Source organism: Lepisma saccharinum, chromosome 7 (assembly GCF_977018435.1).
Source record: "Lepisma saccharinum chromosome 7, izLepSacc3.1, whole genome shotgun sequence".
In the NCBI taxonomy this organism is placed as follows: Eukaryota; Metazoa; Arthropoda; class Insecta; order Zygentoma; family Lepismatidae; genus Lepisma; species Lepisma saccharinum.
The window spans coordinates 42,795,292-42,819,233 of record NC_139235.1 but is presented as its reverse complement, the minus strand read 5'-3'; the positions used below and the strand labels follow the sequence as shown (position 1 = coordinate 42,819,233).

Below are 23,942 nucleotides of genomic sequence, written 5' to 3'. Positions count from 1 at the left end.
TCTGTCTAATACTGGTGGGTTACCTTCCGTGATTGAAAGAAAAGTTTTAATTCAAGGATATTTCGGGGGTTTAGGCATGATAGCCCCTTCTCCATTACCATTAATGCGAGTATGCTTTGAATGTGTTGTTAAAAAAAAAAAAAAAAGTGTGGGCTTTCTTACATCCTGTAACTTTGGCTATTTTTAAATAGAAGCAATCTAAGGTGTTACCAGGTAGAGTATTTAAAAAATATATCCCCGAATGCGTAGTGGCTGAAGCTCTAGTCTTAGTTAACACAAAAATCACGAAATGTTTCCATAAACTTTTAAACGCCAAGTACATAAATCCACGCACAGTCACAACAATTTATTTTAAAATATTTGTGAGATGAACAGAAAATCGGGGTCGGATTTTTTCCAGTAATGTCACTGATTTTTGCAATGTGTACGGCAGTTCCGGCGATTAAGGGGGGCAATCCTTATTGCCCCCCCCCTCAGTTTTGGCCACCCGATCATCGCCACTGGTTGGGGGAAACTGTACCTTTACTTTATGTGAATTAAGGGGATGGGGTTATCGTACCCCTTGAAGTGCAAATTCATAATAAAATTTGTATTAACATAACAGTAATAAATTTACTTTTGACATCTAAAATTAATAATTAATATTCAATAATGATAGTGGAAAGCTTTTCCCACTCTACCCCCCCCCCCCAGTACATTGATAATCCGCTATTATTAATTCTTCTGATTTTTTAAGCAGATCTCCTGATTTTTCAGGGCACGATCTCCCGATTTTTAAAAATCTGACCTGGCAACGCTGCTCCGGTTAGATTAGAGTGAGTTTGGTTGTACCAGAGATTGAAGAATGCCAAATGAATGTACGCGCAGCAGAGTTGAAAACCTACTTTGAAAATTTAAGATATCAAGAAAATGGACAGAGTATTTCGAAAAGGCTAGTAGGCCTATGTCGTAATCGGCTATCAGCCAGAGAATATTTTGTGCAGGTGATCAAGACGTTAATAAAATATGCTAACGTATTTTTTATTAAAATATAAATAACACAACTAACTCTTCTATTAAAATATTGGGTACTACTTTACTATACCGGAGACACCTATCAATGATTTATTTCGCAATTTTTTACATTGATAACGTACTATTCTGCGTTGCAGAACATTTCTTTAGGTGAAATAATGGATTTCTAACGAAAATAATGTCTATTTCTTACATACGATAGCCCCACGAACCATCATGGGGACGAGGTATGCCTACTAGGTTAGGTTAGGCCTGTTAGGTTAGGTTCCATTAGCACTCCTTTCGTTCAATTTAGCATATACGGACAACATCGGAATTACAAATTCCACTGCATCTTCCACACCCGGCAACAACTTCACGATGCATCCTCGACACATCATGTTGTAGCAGCAGCAATAGCACGTATTGCGCTCTCATGCAGAAAGCAAATGGCGGCAGCGGCAATAGTGCATCTGAAATAGATTTTCGTAGAAAACCACATGCATTCGCATTAAAATGGATCACAACTACATTCCCGAACATCAACAACGCTACAGAAAATGATTTGCGCAAGTACTTTCTCCTGTAAATTTGAAGAAATCCGTCTCCTGTATAGTAAAGTGTTACCAAATATTGCAATAAACAGGACCGATTGGGTGTTGTATACGATCGTCCCCCCCATCCACTTTATAATTTGGCATTTTTTCTTTCCCGTAAAGAGTTAATGCTTTTGAGGCTGCATCAAAAAGCTTCAGAGTATATTTTTTTAACATAAATTACTAGATATTTCACTTTAACAACGGCCTAGGTTCTGATTGTGTAATTATGATACACACAAGTACGTCCGTGAATTTTTAAAAGTTATATGGCTCGTGACTTGCTGTGTGATGTTATCCCCTGTATGGCACAAAGATAGCTTCTTTTGTTTTCGTAAATTTCATTCTGAAGGGAATTTTATACTCAATGTTGGTGAAATGTAGTACTTTTTCAAGCATTACATTTCTGATATCATGTGATGCTGAACACTAAAGCACGGGGGTCCATAAAATGGATCATGAAATCAGAATTTACATTACAAAAGGTTTCTGAATATTGCCATCTATTTCAACAAATAGTTGTTCTCTCACGTTGTCACGAGTTATCTAATTCTACAGACCACACTGATAGTAACACGATGCAAAATATATAGTAATTGTTAGCAGATGGGTGCAAATAGCAATGCTATTTACACATTTCAACAAACAAACAATGGAAAGATGAAACCGAGAGAAGATTTACGATTTCAAGACCACAATGTGACATAAAATGAACAAAACACACAAACCTATTTCAAGATCTTCAAAACAATTTTGGAAAATATGTGTTAGTCCGTTTGACATAATAATGAAACTAATGTGAGAAGTTACAAAATCTAATAGTTGTACAACCTTAAGGCACCTGCGACTAGAATAAATTTGAATGTCTCCATGCATAGTGAAATTTAATGGCCGTTGGAAACACTGACAATGGTGCTCGCGTCTGACTTCAGACACTAAATTGGGTCTCACGTGACTTAGTATCTGGGGAAGGAGACATATCTGGAAGGCATATGGAGGCCTGTGGAAGGGAGGCTCGCTTGCACAATGTCGAACACCTGGCTTGACGTGTGTGTTGCATATTATTGTAGGCACAAAACCTTGTGGACGGGTTTCTTCTGGGTCTCATGCAGGCCTCTCTTTGCGAGTGTGTCTTCAATTCACATCATCACTCATTATTGTGACCAACTCTCCCGTATTTCCCAGGATCTTCTGCATTGGAGAAAATTTCTTTGGATCTTCCTGGCTTCCGTATTGACATTCTATTTCACCCATATTTTTCATTAACAACAAAGATTGCGAAATTTCAAGTCATTCAGAGTTCGGCGAGCAATTCAAAACTTCAAGTCAACTGCAAGATCTTGCACATTTAACCTTTGGTGGGTAGAAGTGATGTCATATCTTCCAGTAGTTGATTGATGCTTACTTCTGCAGCAGCAGACTAAAAAACATGGAAATTTGTTCTGTATTGTATAAAATGTAAATGAATTATTTTCTTCAATATTATTCATTCCATAAATATTTCACTGGAGTGATGCCATGTTGCTGAAAATGTGCAAAATTTGACATGACTAAATCTCCTGTAAATTCAATGCCGAAAGTTGGTCACTCTATACACTCATCCACATCCTCACAATTAGACAAAAGTGTCAGAAAAGTAACTCTGAATAATAAAAATTAAATAAGTAAGATGCCTTGTTTTTATTTTCAGAACCAATCAAGCCATTAATGATTTACTACCTAGGTATAAACAAGCATATACGAGGGGGTACCATAAAGTTTTAAGTATCCCCAAGACAACTAAATGAAACAAACTTTATTTTACGTTGTGGTCCTTAAGACTTCTCTACAGAGTCATCATGTCATGCAGATACACACATTTTTCTCTCAACGTTTCTTGGCCTTCCACAGGCAGTCATTATAGATGTCCTCAGACTGCATCGAAAACCAGGTTCCACTCTTGCTTGTCATCATTTGTGTTGTCGAATCCCAGACCCTGCAGTGGATTTTTCATTTCAGGAAACAAGAGAACGTCACTTGGGTAGAGATCGGGAGAATAGGCCGAATGCAGCAAGATTTCATATCCGCATTGCGTTGCTTCCACAGCAGCAGCTTGAGATGAGATGAACCGCAGAACCCTGCATGCTGACACCTTAGACATGTGGAGTTCGTTGTGAATATTTTTCCACACACTGCCATAACTAAGACCAGTTGCATGCATGATCATGTGGAGATTTACTGGTCGGTGTTCCAGGATGAGATCCTCCACTTTCTCCACTGTAGCCTCATCATCCGTGAGTGATGGTCCTCCACTTCTTGGTTCATCTGTGAGGGACATGTGGCCACTTTGGAAATTCCTCTTCCACCTCACAACAGTATCATATGACGGACAATCACCACCATAGACTGCCATCATTTAATCATGCTTTTGATGGGGATTGTAACCCTTCAAATGCAGGAACTTAATCACGCTGTGAGCCCACTCTTCTCCGCCACTTGTCAAAATAGAAAATGACATATTACGAACATGTTTTACACAATCATGCACACAAGGACCCGTGATTACACTAGTGAAATTTCTTTCACATGGTTCAACTTCCAGATGATAATTAAAACTTTACGATACCCCCTCACATACATCTTAGTAATTAGAAGAAAGTAAGAGACAAACTTTTTTCACAAAATTTAAACTTAGGCATTGCCCCAAGTAATTTAAATTATGAAGTAATTAAACCATTGTAAACTATATCTATTTCTTTCAGACTGATAAATGCCCCTGTTAAAGATGACCAGTAAATTGGGTGAAGGACCTGTCAATGAAGCTGCTAAAGCATTAGGGCAGAGCAGTGAAAAGTTTGCTCTTGAGGTGTACAGGGTAAGGAATCAATCAAACTGGTACTATAGTGCAGGAGGCCTTAGAAAGATAGTTTTGCAGGCTTGTAGCAGACGACAATATGAGTGTGTGTCTGCGAGAACCAATCAGGTCTGCGAATGAGCGAGCCCGATTGCCACAGCTAACTCGCTGCACCCTTCTGGAAGGGTGAGTGACCTCTGCCTCTTGCTACCTCGGCCTGTTTGTTCGGCTGAGGAGCAGACGACACGAGAGTATCTGCAATAGTGTGCGAGCGACATCTGCTGTTAGCCCGCAAAACGCTCTTTCTAAAGCCTCCTGCACTATATTTGGAACACTCTTCCTGTGGGCATTGCGGAGGAGGGGATACTGCTTATTTCAAATAATAAAAAAAGAGCCTGTCATTTTTACGATTGATAATGGAAATAAATTTTGGTTGATTAATATTCCAACAGAATAGCCAAAGGAAAAGTTGCTTTAGATCTGAAACTTGTGTAAATTGCAGGAACCAGTTCAAAACTTCGTTTTCATCTCGAAAGAATAAATAGTTCCATAACTTTTCAAAATTATAAAAATTGCACTTTTGTGTTAGAGGTCACACTTAAGAACTAAAATTTCCTTGGAACTCTTACAGATTTTTCTTGAATGAGATGTGTAAAAGTAAATAATAAAATAGAATAGTTGTGCATTTCAGTGCCTCCCGATGGCATAGTAACATTATCACTTTGTAATCAAAGGATTACAGGTTTGATACCTTATGAGGCACATAGTGGTTCAGATCCCACTTTAAACTGTAGATCCAGTCTCAATTAGCCTATTCGTCGCTTTGTAATCAAAGGGTTCCAGGTTCGATAGAGGCACATAGTGGTTTGGATTCCAGTTAAAACTGTAGGTCCAGCCCCGATTAGCCTTACTGTGCATAAAGTGGACTTCAAACACCAAGTCAATTAGCCTATCTGTGCATAAAAGTGGACTAAAAACAAAACTCAGGTTTGTGCATTTCAGTACAGTAACTAACTGTATGAAATGAGAAATAAAAAAAAAGTTGTGCTAAATAATCAGTTGTAGTGGATCAAGTACAAGAGTCTCCGCATATACTAATAAGTCGACAAGAAAAAGTTTGCTTTTATTATTGCTCCTGTTTTGTGTTTCAATGGCCTGACCCCCCTCCCCCCCCCCAACAAAATTTTTGTTGTAAATTATGAATATTGTCAGATACAATAAAATGTCAAACATTTGATTATGAACCTTAATGATACCTTCACCTACCTAATATATGTAACCAGGTTTTGTTTTCTTAATTGAGAAAAAGCTTTGTTTACACAAATTTACTTTGCAAAAATAAGTATTCGAATTTTACCTCTACATTCAAACAGCCTTTGGGGAGGGGGGGGGGGCTACAGATTTCGGAGTCAAATTCTCGGGGGACTAACAAATATCGGCTAAAAGGTAATTACGTAATACTTTATTACGGTATAATTTTACCAGTGACATACTTTAGTCAGACTTTAGTCAGATCCAAAGATAAATCGCTGAGATCAATAACACTGATGAACAAATTCAAACTTTTTTTTTGCTCCTTTGAACGAAAATAGGTGATTATTTATAATTTGACCCCGCTGAATCCAAATCTGAAAGTAGAAATGCTGTATCACCTATCGTTTTCCCTGGATTTTCATATTTTGTTTTTAATAAAAAATTAATTCCCTTTGTAATAATACATCAAAATTTGAAATTATTTTTGTTTGCTCATGAAATAAGATTTAAATATTGAAGTGAATAACTATGAAATATAAAAAAAATAAAAAATATATATAGGACAGATTTTGACTGTTCAATTAAGAAATTTCATGCAAAAAAAGGAAAAAAAAACAACACATTTTTACTCACATTTTCAAAATTTCTTTCTTGAACTCTGCCGTTTGTAACTGCCACCAGAAACCTCTTCCTTGAGGTTCCAACAGTAATCTGCTAACATGTTCTGTACCGATTTCCAGCATATCGTTTCTCCATGACAGAAATATCCTGGTGAAATCTCTCGCCGCATTCGTCACTAACCGTGCCCAAGTTAGGGGGAAAAAAGTCCAAATGCGAATGTAAAAAGTGAATTTTCAAGGACATATTGCACCCCATGCGCTGATAACACTTCAACAAGTTCTTAACAAGTTCCTTGTAGTTGTCAGATTTCACATTTCCAAGAAAATTACAGCATACTTGTCTGAAAGCTAACCATGCGCATTTATCTTTTTCTGTTAGCAATTCCACAAAGTTGTCATCATGAATGATCTCACGGATTTGCGGCCCAATAAATATGTCTTCTTTTAACTTACTATCACTGAGTTTAGGAAATGTTTTTCTCAAGTACCCAAAACCCTCACCGTGTTTATCCAAAGCCTTAACAAAATTTTTCATCAGCCCTAACTTTATATGCAACGGTGGTAACAAAATCTTGTCTTTCTCAAGTAGAGGGTGATTCCTAACACTCTTCTATCCAGGAATTAAGTTTTTCCGTATGGGCCAATCCACAATGTTGTAATGTTTATCTTTTGCCCGGCTGTCCCATTCGCAAAGAAAGCAACAAAATTTTGTAAACCCAGACTGTATGCCTAACAGTATACCAATCATTTTGAGGTCTCCTCATATCTGCTAACCATATTTTTCATAATTTATCACTTTTAATATTGTATCCATATTTTCATACGTTTCCTTCATGGTGGAAGAATAGGCAAGGGGTACTGATGGGTATATATTCCCATTATGCATCAATACTACTTTTAAACTATTCTTAGATGAATATAAAAATAGTCTCCATTCGTTTGGGTTGTGACTCCTTCCAAGTTCTTGCAGAAGACCTTCTACATCATTGCAGTAAGTTAACTTATTACTAACAGAAAAAAAAATGTGTCAGTGATTGTTGGCGTTTCCGATATGACACCTTAACACCATCTTGTAATAAATTCCACCCTCTGAGATGAGAACCTAATAATTCCGCTTGAACTTTAGAAAGGTTGAGGTCTCTGACTAGATCATTTAGTTCGGATTGGGAAATAAAGTGAGGTATATTTGGATCGGTGTTTGAATATGAGGGTCCAGGTTCGTCATATGGAGAAGCACTGCTTGGTTTTGTTTCATCCACTGTCCGTTCTTTAGGAGGCTTAGGAATTGGTAGAAAATCATGACTCATAGGTTTCTTGGCTGAAGGAACATCAGGATAAAATGTAGAATGTTTTGATTTTGAACTATATCCCACTATGTTTGTTAAACAGAAGTAACAATCCGTAGTATGATCTTTCTGTTCTGTCCATATTACAGGGTTTCCGAAGGGCATTGATTTGTGAGTGCCATTAAGCCAACCACGCAAAGTTCGCAAACAATTACAACAAATTTTACCTGGTGCCCAGCTTTTTCCCCTCGTCTACTTTACTTCCAAAATACAACTCATATGCTTTTTTCACTATAGGAGTGTTAAAATACAACTTACACTTCACTATACACAATATTGCATTCACAATTTCACGAACATACACAAACATAAAATACGGCTGCTCGCGAAGGCTACTCGCCAAGTTATTGGAAAGGAAGTTAAGACTCGACTAACCAACAAAAGAACAAATTTTAACAGAGAAACAGGAAATTACTCTACTGCTAGATGTTTCCTCCACGAAATATTAAGTGCCAGTCATAAACACACAAGGTCGCTAAAAAGTTCTTATCCATTTGCTAGGAACCAAACGTTAAGCCGTATGCGGAGCAGGGTGCGCAGACCTGAAACCATAAAACTATAAAATGTGGGTGTTCTGCAATAACTTCAGGTGATACAGGAAAACGGGTGCGATATTAGTTATCAGCACATCTGAATACATAAAGATCACTTAGTTTTATTTAAAGGAGTATTTCATTGTTTATCAGTGTAATTGTATTGTTTTCTTTTCCTAAGCCATTATCGAGAGGAATAGCATCACATACTTACTATTCATATGAACAGAATAACACAAACCTTATATAAAGTTCGTAAAAGGCAATTTTAAATATTTCAACCATTGCAAGCAGCTGCTGAAGGGTCTTTATTTTGAGTTCCTTTCTGACTCTGTGTGCCATAACTCTAAACTGTTCAAATTACAACAGTAGGGAGCAGCGAAAGGTTGTAGTATGTTAATGATGCCATTTTCTCTGGCATGATGAAATATCTTACTTTTTCTTCTTCAGAACTTAGGACTAAAAATGGGGAGGATGCATAAACTGTTCAAATTACAACAGTAGGGAGCGGTGAAAGGTTGTAGTTTTTCGTGCATCAGAAAAGTGGCACTAAGTTAATGAAGTAGGCATCAAATAAACAAACCACCCTTGAATAGAAAGTATGTTAATGATGCCATTTTCTCTGGCATGATGAAATATCTTACTTTTTCTTCTTCAGAACTTAGGACTAAAAATGGGGAGGATGCCGAAATGCCGTCCACGTAGGAGTTGCCACTCACAAGGAACAAGAATATTTTTACTACAAATTCACTCCCACTAGAAGACAAATACATTGACATAAAAGCAATGAATATAGTTGCAGATCTTGCACTGGGCATTTTTATTAGTGAAAATAACTGCTGAAGATTTTAATTTTATTTCAGAATATATTGTGCATAAATACTGCACAGAATTGGATCAATAGTTTTAGATGAGTTTCAAAGGTAGATTCTTCTGCACAGAATCAAGTTTGTCCACTATGGTGGTACTGCAACAATTATTTCCTAACGTCACAAATTATAATTAACATGTAGGACTAGGACTGCAAAAAAGAAAATTGCCCAAACCCAATGATTACTTGATTGAATCTGTGTTATATGCACAGAGGCTAATCGGGACAAGAGCTACAGCTTCTAGTAGAATTCAGTTGAATTGAAATGTTTTTTGAAGTCCAGTTTATGCACAGATAGGTTAATCATGACTAGACCTACAGTTTAAAGTGGGATCCGCACCACTGTGCAATGTGCCTCCACCACGTATCGAACTCAGGACTCCTTGATTACGAGTTGAAGTTTGCATTATGCCATAGGGGAAGCCCTTCCAGTGAAATCTGAATGACTTAATGAAATGTTACCTCCCCCTGGGATCGAACCTGGGACCCCTTGATATCAAGGCAGCAATTCTATCGCTAGACTATGGGGGCTGGGAGATCAATTGTAATATTTCCAATGTTTTAGCATTTAGGAATTACGTAGTTCTTGTACTTTTTCATTCTTAAACTTCGTATTTCTCCCTGTCGAATATTTGCAGTGATAAGGATAGGAAGGCTTGTGTTGCTGCAGCCATAAACCTTCGGGTTTAAGAATTAATTACTTAAGAATAGATATAATGATGAAACCAATGAGAGAACATCTCTAATTCTCATGCAATTGTTGGTACTCCAATGAGGAACTAACAAACAGAAAGGAAACATAACACTTCTTTAGATTTTGAATGTCATCCTACTTATAAAAATTCATTTGTCGCATCTGTTAGACGTATTCCGAAATAGTGATACGATTTAGAGGCTGCTAACAACAATCGAAGAACAATCTCTCAGCCACTGGATACGTCCCGTCCATCTTCCAGGCAGGTAGATGATTTTGTAGCAAGTTTGGCGACTCCTGATTGGCAAATTACTTAGTATCAAATGACCAGTCGCCCATTGATTTGAGAACACATCGTAATAAAGTAATTGCAATCTAACCAAACTAGAAAATTGAAGCCCCTAGCCCCCCCCCCCCCCCTGTAGCACCATGCCTGCATTCAGAAGAAGAAAAGCATGGAAGTTGCATAATATGCATGCTATAAATATTAGATATTCATCAGATTTTCACAATTAATAATTTTACCAAAACTGTAGCAATTATATCAATGTCATACACACATTTTTTATTATTTTACATAATTCCACATGTTACCCAAAATGTTTCATGTAAAAAGAGAAAAAAGAAACAGTGGCATATTCTGAAAATTTGACCTGGTTTGCTGCAACAATTCTTATTTATTGTTGTAATATACTCCCCATCTAGATTAATTAAATGTAGAAATAGATTTTCTGGCAATTTATATATTTTTCATAAACTTTTCACGTTTTATCTAAAATTGAACCTGGATTCTCCTTCAAGATAAATTTACCTTCATGTAGCAACACTGCCTCTGTCAAGCATGGCACTGAAAACAGGAAGGAAGAAACAGCATTCTCCCGCGAAAGCTGTATGGAGCAGTGGAACTGATGCCCGCAAGCCACATGTTTGTTTTGAAATAGCCATTCACTTTGGCTCCTTCCTCCTCTCCGCATACAATTGGAGAGGAATCCTGGTCATCAGAAGGATGCAATAGTTCAGTGGTGTACATAAACCTGTCTTTAAGTTCTTTCAATAATTTACTTAAATTTTGCTTTAGAAGCTTGTTTTTATAATTTGCATAATATGAGTACTTAATCCATATATTAAAGCCAAACGTATAAAACATATATGAAAAAAGTTGGTTTACCAGTGGTAAACGTGGTGACATGGAGAAAATGGCATTGAAATAAAGCTTGTAAATTTTGATGTTTAAAAATGTTTACCTTCTTTTTGTTAAATTCTTGCATGACTCAATCTCTTCACTCTTCATTACAGACCATAAAAAAATTAAAAATTAGCACATTGTTGTATGTTTCTGGATAGTCTAGTTTGGACTTCAATTAAAAATTAACCAGTAGCCTTTCATAAAAACCAAATGTTTTATCGAGAATGCCTTCAATTTTTTATCATCTTGAGAACAAAACATAAAAGTGCTTTTTTTTTGGTGTTTCCAAATGATCACTCTTTGAAATTCCGTAAGTAAACAACTTGTGGCTCTATCATGATGAAATTTAAATACGATGCAGGTAGAATTTTTTTTAAATAGAATGTCTATTTTTTTAAAAAAGAATCAGCCATAAAAGGCTCTTATCATTTTGCTACAGTGCTACAGTGATGTCCGTTGAACCACGGAAACTATGGGCTGTTACTGCAAGTTGGGTAGCGATAGCGCATGTTGCCACAATCGATGATAATTTTTATTTCGTTGAATAAATATCTCTATAAAATCGGTTTTGCATTGTGTATCGACAAATGATAATTGCTTTTCAAAAGCAGCTGCGAAGAGCTTCAAAGCAATACCAAGGTCGCATTTGTAGAACTACCCAAAAAAGTTGTTTCAAAAAATAGTCTCTTGGCCAATTAATAAAATCTGAAAATTAAGAGTTGTATTTAAAACCTTTCTACCTGCACTGTATTTACATTTCATCACGATTTGACCACAAGTTCTTTATTTATAGAATTTCAAAGAGACCGGCCTTTTAGGAAATACAAATGGACAATCTGAATATTTGTTCTATTGGTGTCAAGGAAATATATGAAAATGTAAAATGTGAGAATATAAAATAGAAGTTCAACTGTACTTAAGACTGCAGTGGTGCTGTCCAGAGTGAGGAGAGTGATATATCATATATTAGGCCTCTTTACAAATCTCAAAGGTATTGAGGATACCATAAAATCTTATTTTGCGTTGCATGTTTTAGATGTGTAATACATCCGAATGTATTTAAAATACATATTGTTACTTCATTCTTGCATTAAAGGCTTCATTTTTGTTAACAGGTTCTCAGTAAGAAGGAAGGGAATGTGTTTGTGTCGCCCCTGAGTGTGTACCTGGCAGTAGCTTTGGCTCATGTAGGAGCTAGAGGCAAGACGGCAGCTGAAATCGCAAACATTGTACATCTCCCAGAAGATATCAAATTCCTGCAGGAAGGAGTTTCTGCACTTCTAGAAACCCTGAAGGTTGGTTCTCTCAAAATTGTTATTTTTACATACTTTCATGGATTAATTTTTAAATGTATTACTAGAGTTGCAAAAAAGCTGGATTTTTTTTCACAGACAAACATTTTTTACACAAAATGTTTGTTATATTTCTCAGTGTATAGTTATTTGGAAATTTGTGTACTAATGACAGTCTTCACTTCCAGGAAGGGGGGGGGAATTCTAGTTCACACTGGTCACCATTTAAAATAAACAGAAATCTATGTGGGTCATTTTCAAGTGATACGAGGAATTCAGATTAATTGTTGTTATTACCAATTGAATCAAAGAAAAGTTAAGGTACTGCACGTACGTGGATCAAAGGTGCGTTTTGATTCACAAGTTGTACGAAGTTCACGATAATGCTTTTGATTTAGAGAATTTTCAACTGTGGCTCTCCAGTCATTGCTATCTATGCTACAGGCAAGGTGGATAGGGTTGGGTTTATCAGTTTGGTTTTTAGTCAGGAAGTTAAGGAAAAGTTTGTGGGAGTGATAGGGGTTCCTTATCACGTGATTGAATTTTGGATAAGCCCTCCACTGTTAGTTTGTCGTAATATGCCGACAACAATGTTCACCGATTGGTCTGGCTTGCACAGAGTCCTCATCTCATTCCCATAGAACACCTTTGGGAGGCATTGGATTTGCGGGTGAGGTCTCGGGAGATGCGTCCAATTCCATTGTCCAACTGAGTGAGTTCTTGCAAGAGGAATGGCGACACATTCCAATGGACGTCCTCCACAAACTAGTTGAGAGCATGCCTGACAGAGTGGCTGCTGTTATAGCAGCAAGAGGTGTCTCCACGAGGTTCTAACAAGGTTCGCACCACCAGACAACCATTTTGTACACGTGCCCAATTACTTTTTGGTAGATAGTGTATATAGTATATAAACTGTAAGCACACTTTAATTTCTCTTAGATTTTAAATTCAATAATTTTTATAGGCAAAAATAGCGAACAATTTGTGTAGAATAACATACAAAATACTGATCATGTTAAACCGTAGATAGTGTAATTATCTTTAAACTGTAAATAAACATTGGAAGCTGATATTTTGCAACCTATTAAAAAATTGCCATAATTTAGCTGCAAAGACTACAAAACATATATTTTGTTACAATTATATAGTACATCAAGAATGGTTTTATTTTCACTGGAAAAACAGTTACTGAAATTATTACACACTCAACAAACATTTCCATAGTAGTTCATATGTACAGTATCAGAAACAGAAAAATGTATATTTACGTATAATATTTTATTTGCTTTTAACCAAACTGTTCAGATATTTTACAGGGCTGTTTACCAGAAAAAGCCGTTCCATAAAAGAGATATATCTATATGTATGGTGCCAGAAACCATGCAAGTTATTCTAAGTGCATTTTTTATAATTTCTTTAAAAAAATCGGTTTATGTAAAAAAATCAGATTTAAAATAAAAATCATGATTTTTATCCACATTGGGTCCCAGGTTCGATACCCGGTGGAGGCACATAGTGGTTCGGATCCCACTTTAAATTGTAGGTCCAGTCCCGATTAGCCTTCCTGTGCATAAAGTGGACTTAAAACCAAGTTGGCTAGTTGCTCAGAGATGGAGCATTTACATTGAGACCAGTGCTTAGTTGTATTTTGAAACTTGCAACTAGTTGTGCACTAAATTACGTTTTATATTATTGCATTTCAGGGCAATGATCATTTCAGCCTGAATGTTGCCAACAAGATTTACATGCAGCAGAACTTCCCAGTCCATGATGAATTCCAGAGCATAGCAGAGAAGTCATTTCTTGCTGCAGCTGAACTTGTAGATTACGTTGCTGATGCAGATGGTGCTGCTGCAAAGATAAACCAGTGGGTTGAAGAGAAGACTCAGGAGAAAATAAAAAATCTTATCCCTCCAGGTAAGAGGCACGATTACAGAGGTTTGTTTCCTTTGTCTGTCTATTTGGGTATTTGTATTCAGGAGGTCAAAGGTCTGTTTTCTTGGCTGATCACCCTAACTGAGGTGATGCTCCAGGAGCATGAACAGATTCAGATATACTGAATACACAGATCAGCATTACTCCAATATTGCCTTATGTATGCTTCGTGGTGCAACAGGCCTTTACTGCCAAGTGGCTTTTTGTTGGATGATGCATGACAAAATTACATTGCCACTGTTTTCTAGCTGTCAAGACCAGAGCTTGCTAATTCTTATTTTCAAGTAGATCTCCAGTTGTCCGCATGATGTGCCATCTCCCTTAGAATTAACGCACATAATATAGTATTGGAATTGATATACACATTCTCCTATCTTGTATAAACTAAGGAATGACATAAAACCTGTGTAAAATAAATTCGTAATTTCTCATAATTTATTAATTAACAATTCTAAACTACGAGGGTGAATCAAATATGAACGAGCCTTGATTGGCTAAGTGCCGGAATGGGTAGCAGGGTGTGATTGGGCATGTGCAGCCGGTAGGTGGGGCTGTCATGAGTCAGGAACCAGAACAGCCGGCATGTCGCATGCTTCGTTTAGTAGCTCTCACGATGAGTGAGCAGTGTGTGCCAGTGTCTGTTGCGCAACGCATAATCATAAAGTTCCTCACCCAGGAAAACTTCAAACTGGCCGAAATTTGCCGGAGACTGCAGGTCCAGTTTGGGAATGGTACCCTCTCGTGAGCAAGAGTGAAGGTGTGGTGTAAGGAATTCCAGCAAGGCCATGTACGTGTTGTAAACGAAGTGCACCCCCGTCGTCCTCGCACCAGTGTGACGAATGACAACATGGCTTGTGTTCGTGAGCTTGTCGAACAGGATCGCCGAGTCACTGAAGCAAATTGCGGCAGAACTTTGTGTGAGCTATGGAAGTGTCCAGTTCGCATTGCTCGCCAGCTTCACACTCGTTTTGACATGGAAGGGGAAGCGTTTTTGCATCGCATTGTTACCTGTGAATTGACATGGGTGCATCATTACACCCCAGCATCCAAGCGTGCCAGCATGGAGTGGAGGAGGAAAGGCGAAGGAAACCCCGTGAAGGCCAAAGTTCGGTTGTCTGCGGGGAAGGTATTGGCCATGGTGTTTTGGGACTGGAGGGGGATCCTACTGGTGGATTTCTTACACGAACGTCGGACCATCAACGCACCCTACTACTGCGGCGTCCTGGATCAAGTTAAGGTGCAGTATCGACGCAAACGACGAGGCTGTCCCATCTGCCAGGTCTTGTTCCTTCACGACAACGCCAGACCCCATACAGCAGGTGTTACGTGGCAGAAGCTGGTGGAAATGCACTGGGAACCGTTTCCGCATCCACAGTACAGCCCAGACCTTTCACCATGTGATTTTCACCTGTTCGGACCCCTCAAAGAAGCACTTGGGAACGAGCAATTTGGGACCAACGATCAGGTGGAAACCTTTGTGTGCAACTGGTTGGATACCCGCCCAGCTTCATTCTATGAGAACAGCATCAAAAACCTACCACAACTTTGAAGAAAATGTATCACTAAGGGCGGAGACTATGTAGAAAAATAGGATGTGGCAATGTCTGTTTCCTTCAATAAATTTTGTTTTTCTGCACAAGGCTCGTTCATATTTGATTCACCCTCGTATGTTCTTTTCATGACTACAAGTTAATCAAATTTACAACAATAGCATTTAAATTCAACACACATTTTTAAGCAACATTATTTCTATTAATTAAAGTACTTAAAAAATACTATAAAATGAACTACTTACGATTTGTGAGTATAAGTTTTATAAAAAACAACGTTTCAAAAAAAGAAGAAAAAAATGAAATCAAGACAACTGGTCCCTTCATCAGGTTCACAATCTTGGCGAGTGGAATTACTTCATGGCCACGTCAATTAGAATAAAAGACAAGGGGTAAGGTAATGGTAAAAATTATGGATAAAAAAGTATTTCGTAACGACTGGCCCCTGTACACACACAACTTCATATTCCCATCTTTCCCTTGTAAGAACTTCGAATCTAAAAATGAACCAACCATAAGAAACTTCATCACATTAACATGTTAAAACCCCACATCGTGCCACGCATGACCGTATGGCAACTCCTTTTAAGATTACATAACTTACTCTGTATAACGGAAAACACTTCCAGAATTATTCAATTCAATAAATTAGATCCCCTAATCAGATTGAATGTATGTCTAAGGGAATATTTATTATAAATCTTAATGATCTTTATAATACTAACCTTATTTTCTGTCACATTTAAATGTTCCCTGTAACAAGCAGAAATATTACTCTGAGAGTAATCCATTGGTTTATGATAGTTGAACAAAAGAAATAACGTGCCTTTAAGAAAACGATGCTAATAAATGTTTCATTGAAAAAATTCATAGATAACCTTAAACAGACTTAACTATAATACTATCACAATACAGCAGACTTCTTCCAGGAACACTAACAAGGAGGGGATGGCTTGGGAAGTAAAGTTTGGGATGAGACTTTGTGTAGTGATTGGTTACCCTATGGGTACTTATATGCTAAGGTACTAGCATGCACTTACCAGCCATTTCCTAAGAAGCACATGAAAGTTTCGAAGCTTTCCAAACATGCCTCAAGAGGTAAAGATATTGTCAGACTACCAAGTGACCTGGTTGTGCTGTGGGAATGTATCAGTTTCTCATTCTGAACGATCTGGGTTCAATTCTCATTTGAATGCTCTACTTTTTTTTTATGGGTTTTAAACTCTAGAAACTATTTATTGCATGTAGGGTGGCAACACTTCTCTGGTTAAAGCCCTGGTCTAAACATGATTTTAATTGAGTATTCAGTCATTTTTTTTCATCTAATCATCACACATTGTGTCTTACGATTAGTCAGGTAAGTGTGATGTTGCTCACTGCAACATGTGAAGGCATATGGGATGGGGGGGATGAGGTAGGGCTCCACATGCTCACGATCTTGGCAAATTTTGGAGTTGACCTGAAGCATCATGCTCCAGTTGCCTGCACCCCAAGGCAGGGCTGCCGGAAGGGGGGGGGGGGTGTCGGACCGTGCCACTGCCCAGAGCGGCAAAATTTGAAGAGAAGAAAGAAATAAGCCCATTGAAAACTTGAAAGATATAATATTATAATATAACTTGGAAGTTAATATATGCCACTCCACCGTTTTGAAGGAACATATCAGTAGTCTCACTTTAAAGCCACTGAGTGTCACAAGGTGGGAAAGCAGATTCGATACCTTAACTCAGAGGTCTATGATGTGCTCCTTCAAATAAGTGGCGACAATAAAACTGTCCGAATGGTTGCACATGAGGCTCAGTGTATTGCAAACCAGTTGTGTGGCTTTACATTCCTTTGCTCACTAGTTATCTAATATCAGGGCTTTGAAGAAAGCAGGAGTGATGAAAAATTGCAAAGTGTCTTAGACGCCACTTGCAGCCTGGCAGGACCTCATAGGGGTGCGGCAAACCTGTGAGTCCCGGTTGATAAGAAACAATTGGCATCAAATTTAGATATAGATGATCCAAAGATAGGCAACACTGTACAGGGCCGAAATCGAAAGAAGAAGCAGTTTCAGTATGATGGAACTGTTGAAGATCCACAAAAATGGTACAAAGTTGATTTTTTATTACCAGGTCCTAAACGATTATTTTAGCTCTAAGAGAAAGATTTGAGCAGCTTAAACATCATAGTGAATTTTCAATTTATTTTATGATATTAGTAAGCATTAAGACATGCCATCTGATCTTTTGTTTGAAAAGTGTAGAAAACTCCCGGAATGTTAACACATGAAGGCTACTGAATTAAAAGATGAAGTAAAAGTGATTTTGGCTACAATGAAACAATTACACCAAAGGAGTTCTTAAACTGATAAAGGGTCATGATTTTGCACCTAATGTGAGTGTAGAACTTCGAATTTATTAACTTTGTCGGTAACTGTGGCAAGTGGCGAACAAAGTTTTTTTGGAGGAAGTAAAGGCTAATAAGAATACTATCTTCAGTCAATCATGTCTGAAACATGCTTCTTTCCATAGCATTATACGAAAAATAATGTTACATGCAAAGGTAAAGTTCCCTGTGCATATAGCGCCATGTCATCAAGGCACATTTAGAGGATGTGGGGGTAGGGCCACACACATTCTCAATCTAGGCCATTCTGGAGGTGATGTGATCAGCACCACTCTCTGGCTGCCTTTACCTCGGATGGTCGCCCCCAGGTGCCCATTAATTTGAGGCTGGGCGAACCCCAGAGCTGCTTTATGTGGGGACAACATAGGAAAGAATCAGACTTCAGATAACCCACGCGGAGATCTGGTAATATTACATGTAATTATTTTAAAAATCCAATATAATAATAATATAAAATTAGTGTCACTTTTTTTTAAAGTTTAAACTGTGGTCGAGCGAGATATCCTTTTGTGCTTAAGTATCGAAATGGTGTAACAAGTCTCATTATTTATTTTCCAAGCACTTTCTGTACCGTGGCACAAGCTTTTTTTATACCCTCTGCATAAAAGTTCGCAACCTGGGAGTGGTAAGTGGATATGTACACTTCGCAACATCTTATTTGACCACCCCGAAAGAATTCCAAGTCCCGAAATCGTATACTTAGCAACATTGCACTTCGGCTCCAGGTGAGAGTAGCCAACTTTGAGTAGGTCCTTCCACTAGACTAAAAACGCTGCGGTGAGAAGTTTTCAATTTAACACTTTCCATGAACTTAGAAACTATAAACTGCTATTATAATACACAATCAAACAGAAATAATAAATTGGAAAAAGAACCTTTAGGGATTTTTGAGATTCTGCTTGCTCGAATTGAAATTTGGGAGGTTTGAAACACTGAATAGAGTTTTTCTCCACCTGGAGGAAATTGCCATAGAGTTTGTGCAGAAAGAAGCAAATTTGTGAGGTGTTTATGCGACGTTTTATTTACAATACCTTGCATAATATCGAACAGTTCTCAAAAAAATATATTTTACACGACTTGTCGAGAAAATGTGCTTGAAACACAGGAAGGTTGGAGTCTTCATAAACGTCAACATGTTTTTAAGGGCATCACGTCATTAAGTTAACGTAGAGCAATTGGTTAGGCACTGCTATCCTTACTTTTCGTCAAGCGCGAAAGGTCACGGGTTCAAATCCCACCCTCTTTTTTTTTTCTCCTGAACAGAGACCGTTGATATTAGAATATTTAAAAAAATAATCCGATGCACACTTGAGGGACGTCCCTTCTGTGCATATTTTCCCTTAGAAGTTGCCTCCTTCCCTCCAACAACGGTCTTAATTAGTAATTAGGGTCTGGAAGTTGATGAAAAATCAACTTTTTTCTGACCCTTAAAAACAATGCTAAACTTGATATCATGTCAGTTTCTTTTCAGTTAGAGCATGAAACACTTTCTATTCTATTTTACATTTTTGTTACATTTTTCGACCTTTTTTGGCTTTTAGTTTATTTGTTAGTATTTTTAACAGTTTTTGTTGCATTTTTACTTATTTTTGAGGTTTATTTTTGTCCTCCCCTGTTGTTTCGTGCATTTTAAATGCATTTACTAGTAAAACTTACATATTTAGATATCTTGACATTGTCCTTTTAGCAAATTCACCACAATACTCTCAATGGAAAAGCATAATATTATTCTTTACTGCAATGTTTGGCAATGGATGAAAATACTTTGTGTGAAGACTACTTTAAGTTTCTTTTTCTGGACACTATCACTTTAATCTGTGGTTTTAAAGTAAAATTCGTCACAATATTACATTAAATTATACTCTGGTATACACGAAGCAGAACTGTATTTGGATGCTGGCTGACTACAGTATCGTAGAAGGTCCACTCTGAAAGGAGATGAATTGGTTGATTTGGTGTTTTAAGTCAATTTTATGGACAGTAAGGCTAATCGGGACTAGACCTACAGTTTAAAGTGGGATCCGAACCACTATGTGCTTCCACCGGAAAGTAGATGAATGATTTATAAAGAAAAACTTTGAGGTATATTTTATGTAACCTTGAAGTAAACAAAGAAATCTACATCATCACTTAGTTGCTCTTTTCCCCTTTGCTTCAGTAGTTTCAACCACCAAACAACGGGCTTCATCTACTTATTAGATTACTTCCTCTCTTGTAATTTATGTCAAAGCATTTCCGGATGCAGAAAGATGCGATGTAAAGTCTGAGGTGGGTAGTTTCAAACGTTGAATATATCATAATATTTGTGATTGTATCATTTAATATGTGTGTTGTTGTTTTTTTAAGTCTACCTTATGCACAGATCGGCTAATCGGGACTGGACCTATAGTTTAAACAGGAATCCGAACCACTGTTCAATGAGCCTCCACCTGATATTAAAATGGGGACACCTTTATTACAACATGCTGTTTAAGAACATGTATTTATGATATATTAATTCTTAATGTGTGTTAACATAGCTTTTGACAGCTGAATGAAAAGAAAGGTCTTGCCAAAAATCCTGCCAATCATTGAAAAATCAAGATGATGAGCAGAAACATTCCCGAGGTATGCATCGCATAAATGTTTATAGTGATTTGATATAATCTTATATTACATTATTACAACACTTCATACTCAGTAAATAACAATAAAAAAAAGAATCCGGAGTGGGTGAGATTTGAACCTATGATGTTTCATTCTTGACAAAGAAGTAAAATGAGACGACCGTCTAACCAACTGCTCCAGGAGATTACTAACGTGAAACTCTGTAAAACAAGTTGATATCAGTTGAAATAACATATTGCCGGAGTTCCGAACTTTTTTTCGCCACAGATCAGGGAAAAGACTCACTTTGTAGAATCGTCCGGTATTGTGCAATTTATCTCTACTGTAATTTAACCTAAAATAGAGAGAAATTTTGCTTCATTGCATTGAAATGTGATTTCAATTCTCTCCAGGTGGTGGAGAACGAGTTCAGTGTTTCCAACTGCACATAAATTCCCCTATTTTCTATTTCAGAACGAATACTCTTTTAAAAAATATCAACATTTGTATTTCCAATTTACGATTTTTGTTTAATTGCGTATTATATTACTGGTTTAGGGTTTCTAACTTCATGGAATGAAAGAAATTCACAAGAGCGTTGTCGTTCAGGAAGAAAAAACTGTGGCTAAGTTGGATACTATTTGTGGACTCTGAAGCACTATGTTGCCAAATTTACAAATTCAGGACTTTGATTTTTTTCAGGGCGGTCAATTAAGATGTTGTGAAGAGTACATGTGTGTAACCAATAATACAATGTTGCTAAATGTACTTTCTTGTTTCCTACATTGGCCCTTTCTTTTGAAATGTGCCTCATATGTATTCATATATTTTAACATAAAAATATAGTAAAATGCAGTGATCAGAACGCTACATTTTAAAAGTAGCTTCGCTACAGCTACAGCTACTCTTCCAAAATGTAGCTTCGCTACAGCTACAACTACATTTTCCAGAAAGTAGCTCGCTACGCTACTTCTGTTCGCTACTCGCTACATTTTGCACTACTTCTGCATACAAAAAATGAAAAACAACCATATGGGTATTAAAAAATCCCCTACTATTGATAAATAGATTCTGTTATTTATTATCATGATTCCAGTCATTAGATAATTTTGATAGAAGTGTTACTTCAGTTAATTATTTTTACTATAGTTTTTGAGAATACCATACCTATGCAAGTGGCATATCAATTCAAATTTGATATATGAATATTGCAATTAGGGTGTTACCCAAATTAATTATTACAACTATACACAAATCAAATTTGGTAGGATTACGTATTTATGTTCACATCAACATATTTTTCTTGAGAATAAATATTTCATTTTTTATAGACTGATATGAAGTCAGCATTTTGAATGAAAAGTACCTGGAGCCTTTTGACTACAAAAGGGGCCCCAGGTTCGATACCCAGCGGAGGTACATAGTGGTTATGATCCAGTCTCGATCAGCTTATCTATGCATAAAATGGACTCAAAACAAAAACTAGGAAAAACGCCTAGTTGGGAGGATGAGATCCTCCATTCCCCACACTGCTCATCATTCTTCCTCGTTCTCACAATTAGCCGAAAGTGGCAGAAAGTGACTATAGATAAGAGAATAATTAAATAAAACATTCATCCTCATTGTCATGATTGAGAGAAGTGGAAGAATAGATGAGGAGGTAAACAGAAGAGGACAAATGGGTGGTGGACTATATCAAAGCGTTCGAAGATTAATATGGAACAGGGATGTACTGTACCTATGAAATTCAAGAAGGTAATATATAACACATACTATGTGCCAATAATTACGTATGGAGCAGAGACTTGGACAATGACATAGAGAGACAAAGAAAATATGCAGGCAGTGGAGATTACATTTTTAAGGAATCTTTTGAAGAAGACTAAAAGGGATAGAATAAGAAATGAGGAGATCCGACAGACAGTGGGTGTTAGTGAAGCTTCAGGACAGAATAGATCAGGCACAGATGAGATGGTTCGGACACATGAAGAGGATGGATGCAGAAAGACTACCAGTAAGAGCTTACAATGCACAAGGAGTGGGAATAAGGCCAAGGGGGAGACCAAGATGTCGGTGGAAAGAGCAGATAGTGGAGAGTGTTAGGAGACAAGATTGGAACACCTTGGAAAGAGAGGAGTGGTGAAAGACCTGGAAAAAATGGAGAGGCTTGACTTGTATGCCGACCCAGCCAGAGGCAAGAAACAGCAAAGGATGATGATGATGATGTCATGATTAGCAAAAGTTACAGAAAAGTTACGCGAAAGTAGGAGAGGAGAAATACATAAATTTGGAAACTATGTAAATTAACTAAAGAAAATTGTCGTTTCTGCAGGAAAGTCAATAACTCGTACATACTTTTTGCAATATGATGAAATCAATGAGGAAACTGTCGTGTAAACCTGAGTGTTCTAAATGTATTGTAATTTTAAAATGTGTGAACAAATACTATCGCGAAAATAATTGTAATTCCAGAAACTCTATCATTCTTGTAACAATAATTTATTGCTGGTGAGATCCTATATACTGACGATGATCAATGCTGTTAACGTACTGAGCCATTTATTGCTGGCACTATTCCCTTGTCAGTGCAGTGGAAAATCCATCGCTCGTTTTTGCACTGCAAGTTGTGTCTTACACAGTAATTAATGGCATTTTGGTGTCTTACACCATGAATATCCACAGGATTTGTTCCGGGGGTGATGCAAACGAGGCACTTTTTCCAGTGGTGCGGCAAACTAGGCATGTTTCTTCCAAAAATAGCGATGGAGCTAAAAAAAAACGTAGCTGTTAGCAGGAATATATTCATATATGTCAGTTAGTTATCTGAATATCTGAATTCTTCAGATACTAATTAAATAAATTACGCAGATATCTATAATCTACAATCTAGATAATCTGTATCTCCATGTAATAGACTGTCTTTATGAACCTCCTGCAAAATTAAGTTATTGTCAATTTTTTCTGACGCTGTTGCCACATTCAAAATTAACTCAGAATGCTGAGAAAAATTGTAGCTGTAGCGAATTTTTCGCTACAACTACAGGAATTTTGTAGCTTCGCTACCGCTACAACTACAATTTTCAAAATGTAGCGTCGCTACATCTACAGCTACAAATTTTGTAGCTAGCTACAGTAGCGACGCTACAAGTAGCTCGCTACTTCTGACCACTGGTAAAATGTGTACAAAGGAATTCATTTTTCACAAATATACCGTGCGTCCATTTCGATCTGCAGCCGAGAGATCGGGAGAAGCGTGGCGGGCGGC

At 37.3% G+C, this 23,942-nt stretch overlaps 1 protein-coding gene across 14 annotated transcripts in view; it reads left to right on the top strand.

Annotated features, from left to right (window-relative positions):
* LOC145989824 (iris-like) overlaps positions 1 to 23,942 on the top strand; it is a 152,079-nt gene that overhangs the window by 23,129 nt on the left and 105,008 nt on the right. For 13 of the 14 annotated variants that reach the window (XM_083125210.1, XM_083125208.1, XM_083125199.1 and 10 more), the window contains exons 2-4: positions 4,331 to 4,443; positions 12,042 to 12,221; positions 13,922 to 14,135. In XM_083125210.1, coding sequence (XP_082981336.1) covers positions 4,339 to 4,443; positions 12,042 to 12,221; positions 13,922 to 14,135 — 499 coding nt within the window. In that variant the 5' untranslated portion in view covers positions 4,331 to 4,338. Of the gene's footprint in view, positions 1 to 814; positions 984 to 4,330; positions 4,444 to 12,041; positions 12,222 to 13,921; positions 14,136 to 23,942 lie in introns of those variants that run through there. The other variant, XM_083125197.1, reaches the window with a different exon arrangement.